We start from the raw sequence: 12,905 nt of genomic DNA on the forward strand, positions 1-12,905 counted from the left end.
GTGTACAATGTCAACTTCAATAAGTGCTGTAGAGTGTTGAAGAAAAACAAGGAACCACTACCCACTGCTTGGAAAAGATGACGGCTAATAGGTAGAGGTACGGCCATTTTATTAAGGGTATAGGTTTCAGCACCGTATAGGGTTGATAAGGTGACTGCACCTCTACCTATAAGCCATCAGCCTTCCCAGCAATGCCCAGTGGTTCCTTGTTTTCCTTCCACACCCTACAACATCTATTATGTATTGGAGGCTTAACTCATTTGTCTGTACTGTAAAGAAGCAGAACATTTTTTTAAAAACTGTTCAATTGTATATATACAGTGGGGCAAAAAAGTATTTAGTCAGTCAGCAATAGTGCAAGTTCCACCACTTAAAAAGATGAGAGGCGTCTGTAATTTACAGCATAGGTAGATCTCAACTATGGGAGACAAACTGAGAAAAAAAAATCCAGAAAATCACATTGTCTGTTTTTTTATCATTTGTTTTGCATATTATGGTGGAAAATAAGTATTTGGTCAGAAACAAACAATCAAGATTTCTGGCTCTCACAGACCTGTAACTTCTTCTTTAAGAGTCTCCTCATTCCTCCACTCATTACCTGTAGTAATGGCACCTGTTTAAACTTGTTATCAGTATAAAAAGACACCTGTGCACACCCTCAAACAGTCTGACTCCAAACTCCACTATGGTGAAGACCAAAGAGCTGTCAAAGGACACCAAAAACAAAATTGTAGCCCTGCACCAGGCTGGGAAGACTGAATCTGCAATAGCCAACCAGCTTGGAGTGAAGAAATCAACAGTGGGAGCAATAATTAGAAAATGGAAGACATGCAAGACCACTGATAATCTCCCTCGATCTGGGGCTCCACGCAAAATCCCACCCTGTGGGGTCAGAATGATCACAAGAACGGTGAGCAAAAATCCCAGAACCACGCGGGGGGACCTAGTGAATGAACTGCAGAGAGCTGGGACCAATGTAACAAGGCCTACAATAAGTAACACACTACGCCACCATGGACTCAGATCCTGCAGTGCCAGACGTGTCCCACTGCTTAAGCCAGTACATGTCCGGGCCCGTCTGAAGTTTGCTAGAGAGCATTTGGATGATCCAGAGGAGTTTTGGGAGAATGTCCTATGGTCTGATGAAACCAAACTGGAACTGTTTGGTAGAAACACAACTTGTCGTGTTTGGAGGAAAAAGAATACTGAGTTGCATCCATCAAACACCATACCTACTGTAAAGCATGGTGGTGGAAACATCATGCTTTGGGGCTGTTTCTCTGCAAAGGGGCCAGGACGACTGATCCGGGTACATGAAAGAATGAATGGGGCCATGTATCGTGAGATTTTGAGTGCAAACCTCCTTCCATCAGCAAGGGCATTGAAGATGAAACGTGGCTGGGTCTTTCAACATGACAATGATCCAAAGCACACCACCAGGGCAACGAATGAGTGGCTTCGTAAGAAGCATTTCAAGGTCCTGGAGTGGCCTAGCCAGTCTCCAGATCTCAACCCTATAGAAAACCTTTGGAGGGAGTTGAAAGTCCGTGTTGCCAAGCAAAAAGCCAAAAACATCACTGCTCTAGAGGAGATCTGCATGGAGGAATGGGCCAACATACCAACAACAGTGTGTGGCAACCTTGTGAAGACTTACAGAAAACGTTTGACCTCTGTCATTGCCAACAAAGGATATATTACAAAGTATTGAGATGAAATTTTGTTTCTGACCAAATACTTATTTTCCACCATAATATGCAAATAAATTGTTAAAAAAACAGACAATGTGATTTTCTGGATTTTTTTTTCTCAGTTTGTCTCCCATAGTTGAGGTCTACCTATGATGTAAATTACAGACGCCTCTCATCTTTTTAAGTGGTGGAACTTGCACTATTGCTGACTGACTAAATACTTTTGTGCCCCACTGTATATATATATATATATATATATATATATATATATATATATATATATATATATATATATATATATATATATAAAGCTTTAAAAGCCCATGGCAGCGTAATTCTGGATGTTCTACTCCAGCTATTAAAATGTTTGGTTTTCTGTTAGACCTATAGTAACTTTTGATAATTATTTTCAGATTTATTCTTAAAAGTATATATTTTTCTTTTTTAGGAAGCTAGTTGTGCCTACACAATAATGCTGATGGCTGTGTACTGGTGTACAGAGGTCATACCCCTCGCAGTTACTGCCCTGATGCCGGTCCTGTTGTTCCCAATGTTTGGTATACTGGAATCAAAGCAGGTAAACAATTCTCTACTATCAACCACATTACATGTGCAAAATGTTTTCATTCACCTATTTGCTCTGAACAAACAAAAAAAAGGAGCACACAGGGGTTTAACTGGGACAAAAACAAGAGCAAAATGTTCCCACTTTTTATATAGTAGCAGGTCTTCTTTTTAAGCTGCAGGCTTTGGAATGTTTACATATACACAGTATATTCCCATAGTTGTCAGTTTTATATTGATCACTTTTGTCTTATGACTCCTGCTGTCATTTTTCCTAGGTGTGTATGCAGTACCTGAAGGACACTAACATGTTATTTGTCGGAGGATTAATAGTCGCTGTGGCTGTGGAGCATTGGAACCTACATAAGAGAATTGCACTGAAGGTTCTGCTCATTGTTGGCGTTAAACCTCCCTTGTAAGATCCTGATTTTAATTTTTTTCTTGGATGTCTTTAGTTCATTCTGCAAAACACAAATGATTGTTTTCATAAAGGTTTAATCTTTTTTTGTGCTTGCATTTTCTTCTTTTAGTGGTTTATTTTCCTTTTTCAAGATGTCTACATAGGGTTATGGAAGAGTGCTACTAGATATATGTTTCATTTAGAATTCAGCAGTTAATATCTTTTTCCAAATCCATATTTTGACGTCCCAGGGTAAAGAATAAAATAAATACAGTGTAAAAGAACAAACATGTTAATAAATACAATAAATCGTTTCGTCCATATGAGCCATTGGAATTACCATAGACCAATTCTGCAAGATAACACAGAAAATTATTTTAATCAAAAACTTTGTAGACTGAATTTAAGGCCCCCTTCACACGTCCATTTTTTATGTCCGTAAAGTATGTGGTCCATTTCTTAAGGACCGCAAATACGGACATGCACACACCCATTGTATTCGGTGGTGTTGCGCACATATTTGGTTTTTCACATGAACGGTCTGTGTGAGAAACCCACATGTCATTTTTTTCACACAACATGGATGAAATGCGTGCTTGATAGTGATGACACAAAGATGACATCCCTATATCATCAGTGTGACAAGTACCGGCGCTTGGGAAAAAGCAGTACAATTATCGCTGTTCCCAGGCACTGGGTGATGAATTAAACACATCAGTGTCACCTGGTCTCCCTGCAATCAGCAAAAAAAATGGGTAACAGAGGGTCAGGAAGTATTAATTTCAATTACAAGGATTTACTCTGCCTGTGTCTTTATTAAATTTGACCATGATGTTTGTTTTTATTTGGGGTATCTAATTGATACCTCTCCATTACTATCCTGAGCCTGATGTCAGCTGACATTAGAAAGCTGACCTCAAACCTTCAACTAGTACCTCACTTGCCACCGCATATGAGCAAGGGAGAGGAGCGGAGGCTAAATTAGCAGAATTGGTGCATGTAATGGATGCACCATTTCTGGGGCAGTGGAAGGCTGACATTCTTAGTCTGGGAGGGAGCCTATATCCATGACACCTTCCTATTCCTGCCTATTACTATCAGCCTGCAGCTGTTTGTTTAGCCTTTGCTGGTTAGTAAATGTAGGGGGGAATCCTCATCATTTTTTTGCTTCCCCCCAATAATAACTAGTAATGACTAAGCAAATAGCTGTTAGCTGTTATTAATACTCTGGGAACTTTTATGGCTATTGGCCCCTTCCCAGAATATTAACATCAACCCCTCAACTGTCAGCTTTCCCTCAGCTGGTTAGGAAAATGAAGGTGACCCAATGTCTTTTTTTCATTTCACAGCGGGTGCTAACTCCATCTCCCATGAGGGTTACCTGGTTGCGCTGATCTCAGAGAAACCAGGCGACAATGATGAGAGCGGCATACAGCACCCGGCGCCTTGGAACAGCGCTACCTGCACTGCTTTTCTCCGACACCACTACATGTCACGCTCATGCGGCACACATATGCCACACGCATGTTACACATGGACACCATCAGTACTGGTTTTTCCTGTATTGGTACTATCAGGATATGTGAAGGTGGCCTAAAAGTGTATCTAGCTCTTCTGTCAAGGTAGTGGCTTTTCCAGGTACTGCAACTCAGTCATATTCAAATAAATGCCGTTCTGCTGGAATACCTGACAATTAGTATTAATGTATAACTTGCATTTCCTAGTTATACATTATACAAGGCATTACATATACATTACAGATAGATAAAAACTCAGAAATTATGTCTATAGGTGGACTAGCCCTATAAAAGAATTGTTCCAGAAGAACAGGACACTACAATTGTTTCATTGCTAACAATTTTTCCTGAATTATCCTTAGATTAATGTTGGGGTTCATGGGAGTCACCGCCTTCCTATCTATGTGGATAAGCAATACAGCAACCACTGCCATGATGGTCCCTATAGTTCAAGCGGTCTTAGGTCAGCTCAATAACACTAAGCAGGACTCGTCCATTTTGGATTCAGAAGGACAGACAAATCCCGGAATGCAGCTTGATGAAAAGAATGCCATCCCCATGACAGATGTGCAAGGTAAAGACAGGATGATTCTGCAGGTTATTAAGTGAAATGACTTTGATCTTCTTATTTAAATGTGTTTTCCCACGAACAAAGTACATTTTAATTAATAGATCTTGGAATAAAAATAAATTTCACAATTGGATGTGTTTAATAAAAAATGCTCCTGTGCTGAGATAATCTTATAAATGTGTCCCTGCTGTGTACAGTGTAATGGCCGTGTCTGACCGTGCTGGAACATGGTCTGATCATACCACAGTTCCTGGGCAGGGGAGGACGCAAAAAAAGAGTGTACAGGCATTACAACACGGGATCGTAAATTATTCAAATTGTGGAAATCATTATTATTCAAAGATCTATAGATTAAAATGTTGATTAAAATTAACCTTGTTCGTGGGAAAATCTTTTTAATATTTGCTCTATTTACACTACCTCTGCATAATTTCTAAGCACGGTTTCTGCATCAGGGTCAAACTTTGAATACATAATCGAGCAATTGTGAAATAATCACATCCATTGAAAGCTGTCACCACTGTTAATTGACTCATTAAGTATTAAAGAAGAGTAAGAGGAGGACTACCACCCTCCATATGATAAAAAAACAGAAAGTGCCAGGGACAACCACACACAATAGTCTCTTTCTGGCACAGTCAAGGACTTCCTTATGGTAGATTTTCTTTACATTTTGTAATAAATCAACAAAAACTATAAAACATTTATGGGTGTAACATATGAGATATTTCCAGTGTACTGATCAGAGAAAATGATAGCAGAGCGTGTCATAATGGCCATTTACACTAAACGTCAATTAGGCAGGAATCTCACATGCACTTTTCTACTAATAAATGTTTAGTGCTGTTTTTAATGCAGTTTTTTTATTAGATAAAAGAGTATCCAACATCTATGATAGGTTTCAATTCCTCCCTTAAATTTTACTTCCTTTAGGAATCACTCCTAATCGGATGTTGTCTAACTTGATTTTTAAAGGTTTTAGATACCGTGGTACATAAAAGGATGGTGTATAAAATGAAAGCAATGGGCCTGGTGGAAAATATGTGTAACTGGGTAAACAATTGGCTCAGTAATATGAGTCAGAGGGCGATTCATGGAATACACTCTGATTGGGTCACCGTTAATAGTGGTGTATCCCAAGGGTCAGTATTGGGCCCTCTTATTTTTAATATATTTTAAATGATTTTGTATGGGCCATGCAGAATAGAATTTCAAAATTTGCAGAGTATACAAAGTTATGCAAGGTAATCAACACAGAGGAGGATAAGTAAATGCAACTGATGGATTTGGGGAAGGTGGAGGCTTGGGTTGAGAAATGGTAATTAAAGTTTAAGACCGATAATTGTAAGATGAAAAACTTGGGCCAAGCAATGAAAATGTACAATTATATAATAAATAGTAAAACACTGGGCAAAGCTGTCACTGAAAGATGACTTGGGTGTATTGTTGGACAACAAACTCAACTTTAGTGACCAGTGTCAGGCAGCTCCTGTCACAGCAAATTAAATCATGAAATGCATTAAAAGAGGCATGGATGCTAATGGCAGGAACATAGTTTTACCTCTATATAAGTCACTAGTTAAAATATTATAAGTTATAGGTGCTAGATTTCAGAAATGGGACAATTATCTAGAGAATCAGTCTGATTGCTCTGCAGTCAGGAAGGAATTTTTCCCCTAACATGAGGAAAATATCATCTGCCTCATGGGGTTTCTGGATCTTCATGTACAGTTATAGGCTGAAGCCTTAAAGCTATAGACATACATGTGGATGATATAGCGCTTTATATTTTCCGATTATTTTTCTGTTTGTACAAATGTTTTTTTCACAAAAAAAACAAAATAAATCTTCCTTTCCACATTGATCAAGTTGGAAAACCTCTACCCAATGGTGCTGGCCCAGACAATGGTTTCCTATTGCATATTCGATTCCCTATCTGCAACATGTTGCATCTCCAGGTTAACAACTTGTTAATTGACCAAAATGGTGATAAATGTAACAAGATAAACGTACAATCGCCTACTGTTTGGAAATGCTTGTTAGATAGATGGAAGACAACAACAAAGACTTGCATGTATAGTGATTAATAATGTATGGTATTGATAAAAGTTTAGGTCCATTTGTGTGTAGACACAATACACATCAAAGTATTGTAGCACCTAATGGTTGCCTACAGTTAAATCCTAGCACTGCAGGTCTTGATTAGATTCACCTGGCTGGCTTTAATTAAAAACCAAGGCATGTGTTCACCAGAAGTGTTCGTCTGCTGGATGTTGAGCACAGAGCCGAGTGTGCTGCTTGTGAGTGACCAGTCAAAATGTGTAGCTGGGAAAGAGAAAAGCCAGGCTCTCTCTCTGAATGGAGACTGATTGAGTCAGCTAGGAAAGCTAAGAAGTCTGTGTTGGCGCTGCAGAGAACCGTGTTGACGTTTCAGCCTGTTCAGTGTAAACTGTGCCCGGAGTTGAACAGTTCTGTTGGGCAATGGAAGCTGCTGAAGATTGGGCTGTAGGGGATACCAAGACTGGTAGGACCATTCCTTTTCTGTGTATGAAGTTTGCTACAGGAGAAAGGACTGTAATTTGTTCAGGTGAGCCTGCACTGACATATGAGCCCTGCTAAATGAACTGTTTTTTTGCCATGATACATTTATGCCCAGAAGAGGCTAGTTTTGGTTTGAAATCCCTTGTAGTTTATTAAATCAATAAAACTACACCTGTTTGCACCAAACTGCATTGCCTGTGTGAACGCTACCTAATGTCTACCTGAGCGAGTGAATCCTTACAATTTGTGGTTTGGATGAAAGCCAGAAGTCCCAAAAAGCACAGGTGATTGAAGGGAAAAGGCAGCTAAGGCATTGCAAACACTGTAGTGTTATGGTGTCGTTCGTGCCGCTCAAAAGAGCTGAGAGCCGTCTCTTTAAGAGGAGTTGTGTGGAGGAGAACCTGTGTCCTCAATGCCAAGTAGCGAGGTTCACATAGCACCTCGGTACAAAAAGATGGTGGAATAGACCAAGTCCCACAACCAATGGACTGGAGCATTGGCCGGGCAACTCTTACTTTGCCTGGAGTTCTGTTACTCATTCTGGCAAGGGGCCTCACGCATATCAGGTGACTGTGAACTATATTAGTAACATAGTAACATAGTTACTGCTCCAGGAAGACATCCAGGCCTCTCTTGAACCCCTCGACTGAGTTCGCCATCACCACCTCCTCAGGCAAGCAATTCCAGATTCTCACTGCCCTAACAGTAAAGAATCCTCTTCTATGTTGGTGGAAAAACCTTCTCTCCTCCAGACGCAAAGAATGCCCCCTTGTGCCCGTCACCTTCCTTGGTATAAACAGATCCTCAGCGAGATATTTGTATATATATATACTTATACATGGTTATTAGATCGCCCCTCAGTCGTCTTTTTTCTAGACTAAATAATCCTAATTTCGCTAATCTATCTGGGTATTGTAGTTCTCCCATCCCCTTTATTAATTTTGTTGCCCTCCTTTGTACTCTCTCTAGTTCCATTATATCCTTCCTGAGCACCGGTGCCCAAAACTGGACACAGTACTCCATGTGCGGTCTAACTAGGGATTTGTACAGAGGCAGTATAATGCTCTCATCATGTGTATCCAGACCTCTTTTAATGCACCCCATGATCCTGTTTGCCTTGGCAGCTGCTGCCTGGCACTGGCTGCTCCAGGTAAGTTTATCATTAACTAGGATCCCCAAGTCCTTCTCCCTGTCAGATTTACCCAGTGGTTTCCCGTTCAGTGTGTAATGGTGATATTGATTCCTTCTTCCCATGTGTATAACCTTACATTTATCATTGTTAAACCTCATCTGCCACCTTGTGATGAAGTGATAGAACTCAGGAAGTTTAGTGACCCAGTTAGAGGCCACACTTCCACATGTTCTAGTCCCTGGGAAGGGGGTGGGGTTAAGATGTATCCATGGAGATGCCAAGAACTATTTCATGGCCTTGGTCGACATACGCACAGACTGTGGCTCTGTGTCGTATGAAGTGGAAGTGGTCAACGCCTCGTTGCATGGTATTGTTATTGGGTGTAATCAGTAGGTAACAGAGCCCTCTAGGCTATATTTGTTGGCAGATGATGCCCAGCCTCCGGCTTTGGGAAGAGGGGCAAGTCTTGATTAGATGCACTTGGATAGCTTTGTTTAAGAACCAGGGCCTATGTTGAACAGAGTAGAGTGTGCTGCTGGTGAGTGACCAGCCAAAATGTGAGCTATAGCTGTGAGAGACATGCCAGGATATCTCTCTAAATGGAGACTGCATGGGTCAGCTAGGAAAGCTGAGCAGTCTGCATGTTGGAGCTGCAGAGAACCATGTGAAGCTGCAGTCTGTTCAGAGTAAACTGTGCACTGAGTTGAACATTTCTGCTTGGCAATGGAAGCTGCTGGAGCTTGGGCTGTAGGGGATACCAAGATTGGTGGGATTGTGCCTCTTCTGTGTATGAGGTTTGCTCAGGGAGCAGGGACTTTAATCTGTTTGAGTGAGCATTAACATATGTGCCCTGCTAAATGAATTGTTTATTGGCTGTGATAAATTTGTACCCAAAAGAGTTTTATGAAAGCAATAAAACTGCTCCTGTTTGGACCAAACCACATTGCCTGTGTGAATGAACTCTGCCTAATGCTTATATGAGAGAGGGAATCCCTATAGTATGTTACTCTCAAAAAAAAAATAGGCTCCATTTTTATTTTTCAACTAAACTCATTCTCAAGATAGCAAAATATTGTTGGAAACTTGCGGTATTTCTGGTCCCACAAATCAGGTTGATCATGCAGAGCAAATATTTATTTTGGATGGTCCAATGGATATGGACCCAATTATTGTCCTAGATGCCCAGGAAGCGGTAGCTGTGTAGTAAGGCGATGTTTTATTGTGCATCACAGTATTCTGTAACCCAAAACAAGAAGTGGGTCCTAAACATGGAAGAGTAGTAAGTAACTATTTCCATTACACTTTTTCTGTGTAGTTTCCACACTTGGTTTCGGCTTACCAACATCGGTGTACAATTGTCACCAGGATACCGTGTGAAAGTGGCTGAATTATCAGTTAAACAAACTGAAAAAGTCACCGATTAACCAAAACCAGAACATCTGCTGACCTTTGAAACAAATATTTTTTCTATTTTTCTTGCACACAAAATGCAGATGTTCCCAAGATTTATAACATTCAGAAAGTGGAAATATTTTCTTTGGTTATCAATTGATGTTTTTCAGGGTTAATATTGACAAAAGACATGATTCTGGTTTCTGGTATATTTAGTCTAAAATTACTTATTTAACTTTACCAATTAAACATTGACATTAGGACTCGCCTAAAAGGTAATCTAAAAGACTTCTACAATTCTTGACTTTTGAGCCTTTGGACCAATGATGAACTTTGACTCACAGAAATGGCGCTTACTTATGTGGATATCACAACAGATGGCAATGACTATAGAAAAGTGGGTCAATTTAGAAATTTGCTGTAAAACTGCCACAAATCTGAATTGGCAATTTATCAAAAAGCTTCTTGGTGGGAGAAAAAAGTGTAAAAGAAAAGCTTATTTATTTTTTGAGCTAAAAATGAAACCTGAATCCAAAAACTACATGAAAAAGCAATATATGTAAATCAACAAAAAATTGTCCGTATGAACACAATCATATACTGAATTGCACTTCAATAGCAATAATGAAAACAAATGTCTAAGGAAATATAAAAGCATAGCTTAGAACATAAAGAAATGAACGCAAAGGAATCCCTTAAAAAAGTATTTGTATTAAGAATACAAATGGTTATAATGTTAAAAACACATGACTTTTGGATATGGGATGGACCCCACTCCTTCTTAAAACCACCATAACTACTGTAAACCTAGGTACTAAAATAAATACACAAAACACATTATTTTGGTTGTCAAAATGGCCACAGCTTTTATTCAAATCACAGGATTAAATAATCACAGTAGGAGTCAGGTGGAGTGCTAGTACATTGGGATTCACAAGTACTGCGATATCCCCAGCTGTCTGACATACAGCACCAGGACAGACAGCCATAAAGGGGCGACACGCACTGGCTTGCCATTCAAGCAGAGCCAGTAAACTTTCAGGGCACCAATGACCCTATTATCCTCACTCCTGTGCTTAACCACTGTGCCCGCCCCTGATTGATGTTACCATTACAACGTCCTTGAGGCTGGCCACCAAAGCCGAGCCTGCTCACCACCATGAGGTTTTACATCCTCTATTAGTTAAAATGAGTCCACCTTAACTTGTCTGCAACTTCCACCTGACTCCTAAACCGCAAAGCCGTGACGGGTTATAAATTCCAAGTCTCATTTGACACTTTTTTTTTTTTTTTTTTTAATAATTAAATCATTTTTGCAAACTTAAAAATTAGGAGTCCCTGCAAAAGCATTAATGGGACTAAACTTGGCAACCCCCGACTCACAAAGAGTCATCCTACAGCGCTCAGGAGAGGAAAAACCCCCTGTGGAGGAAACCTCCAGGGAACCATGGCTGAAGGATTGCCCTTCCCTTGGGCTTAGAAGGTTGCCACAAATAATAACTCTTTATAGCCAATATACAATTGAACCTGGTACAAGATATACAATGACAAATTCAAAAATACAATAAAGCATTTATCATTATAAAAGCAATAATTAAAAAGTTTAAGGACAGAGATTATAAACAGGGCGGGAGGGCGGGTAATGTTTCCTCCTGTCCATCGAGTGAGAGAAAGAGGGAGAGCCAGAGTTGCCTCCCCTATATAAGCCCCACCCTCCTCACAGTAATACACCAGGCACAAACATCTAAACTCCTTCCTCTTAAAGCAACATCACTCTTGTTTAAAATCTACACTGCAATACAAACAAAGGCTGCAGGAGTTCTCAGTCCACCCATCGCCAAGTCATGTCCACCTCCGTCTAGTCTCCGGTGGTTTCTAGATGCCTCATAGAAAGGGACACAAAATAAGCCTGCTGAAAACATATATCGTAAAATACAGCATGTCAAAAAGAAGGGGCAAATTAAAGTTCTCCACGCTCCAACTGTTTCAATCCATATACATAGTAAAGTAAGACATCAATATTAGTGAATTATTGATTATAAACAATGTGTAATCATAGTAATCATAAAAGTAGAAGTAGTACCGTGCTGTAAATGTAGGTCAGGCCCTGTGCCCCTTCACGTGTTTCACCCTGCTTCATCAGGGGGCGTAAAAATGCAACCTGCAAATTGAACCTAAGATCTCAAGCAAACTATAGAGCTGTGTGTACATAGAGCCTATCACCACATAGATTCCCTAAAGTTTAATATTACAGACCCTCTATGTGCAGCATGATTAAAGAGGTTGTTCACAACTCAGACAGCCCTTCCTGAATCCCTATGTTTTCTTCCAAGTCAAATAACAACATTAATACATACTGGCTGTCCCAGGGTTCACATTACATTGGCCACAGGGATTACGTGACATAATATTCAGCTCTGGCTTCACGCTCACCTCCTTCAGACAAATCAAGACATCCAGAGGAAGCGAGAGCTGCTTCTGCTCTCTCACTTAATCTGGATGTCAATTACATCTGTAGGAGAGTAGAGTGAGACCACTGCTGATTGACCACAGGGATCACGTGACATAATGCTATGTGAGCCCTGTGGGAGCTAGTGCCAACACTGCTGGAATGGTGTCCGCACCAGAGGTGTATATAAGTGTTATTTTACTGGGGAGAAACATAGGGATTCAGAAGGGGTTCTCCGAGAAGTGGACAATCCTTTTAAACATTTTGCACCAATTTTCAGATAGTTCAGCAGTTGCAAATTATTGCACACATACCATGAGAAAATATGATATATCTTTTCAAAAATTGCAATAAAAAGTCAAGGTTTACAAATTTATGGATATTTAGGATATTGTTTAAATATTTACAAAAAACAAAACTTATACCAAAATCGATATCCCACCGAGGACAACATCTGCAAGTTTGTTTGTCCTCCCAGTGACTGTGTAGGTTTAGTCCAGGTTCTCTGGTTACCTCCAACACACATACTGATAGGGAATTAAGATGGTGAGCCCCAAAAGGGGCAGTGATGATGACGTCTGTAAATCACTGTGGGAATTAATGGCCCTATATACAGTAAATGAGTAAAGAATACATGTTCCCAAATAACCC

The 12,905-nt window shown here is 40.0% G+C and overlaps 1 protein-coding gene across 2 annotated transcripts in view; it reads left to right on the forward strand.

Annotated features, from left to right (window-relative positions):
- The window catches only part of SLC13A5 (solute carrier family 13 member 5), a 113,591-nt gene that overhangs the window by 73,478 nt on the left and 27,208 nt on the right, over positions 1–12,905 (forward strand). For both annotated transcript variants that reach the window (XM_069761254.1, XM_069761253.1), the window contains 3 exons: positions 2,137–2,265; positions 2,531–2,667; positions 4,532–4,743. In XM_069761254.1, the coding sequence (XP_069617355.1) occupies positions 2,137–2,265; positions 2,531–2,667; positions 4,532–4,743 (478 nt within the window). The remainder of the gene's footprint in view (positions 1–2,136; positions 2,266–2,530; positions 2,668–4,531; positions 4,744–12,905) is intronic.

This window comes from Ranitomeya imitator, chromosome 3 (genome assembly GCF_032444005.1).
Source record: "Ranitomeya imitator isolate aRanImi1 chromosome 3, aRanImi1.pri, whole genome shotgun sequence".
NCBI lineage: Eukaryota > Metazoa > Chordata > Amphibia > Anura > Dendrobatidae > Ranitomeya > Ranitomeya imitator.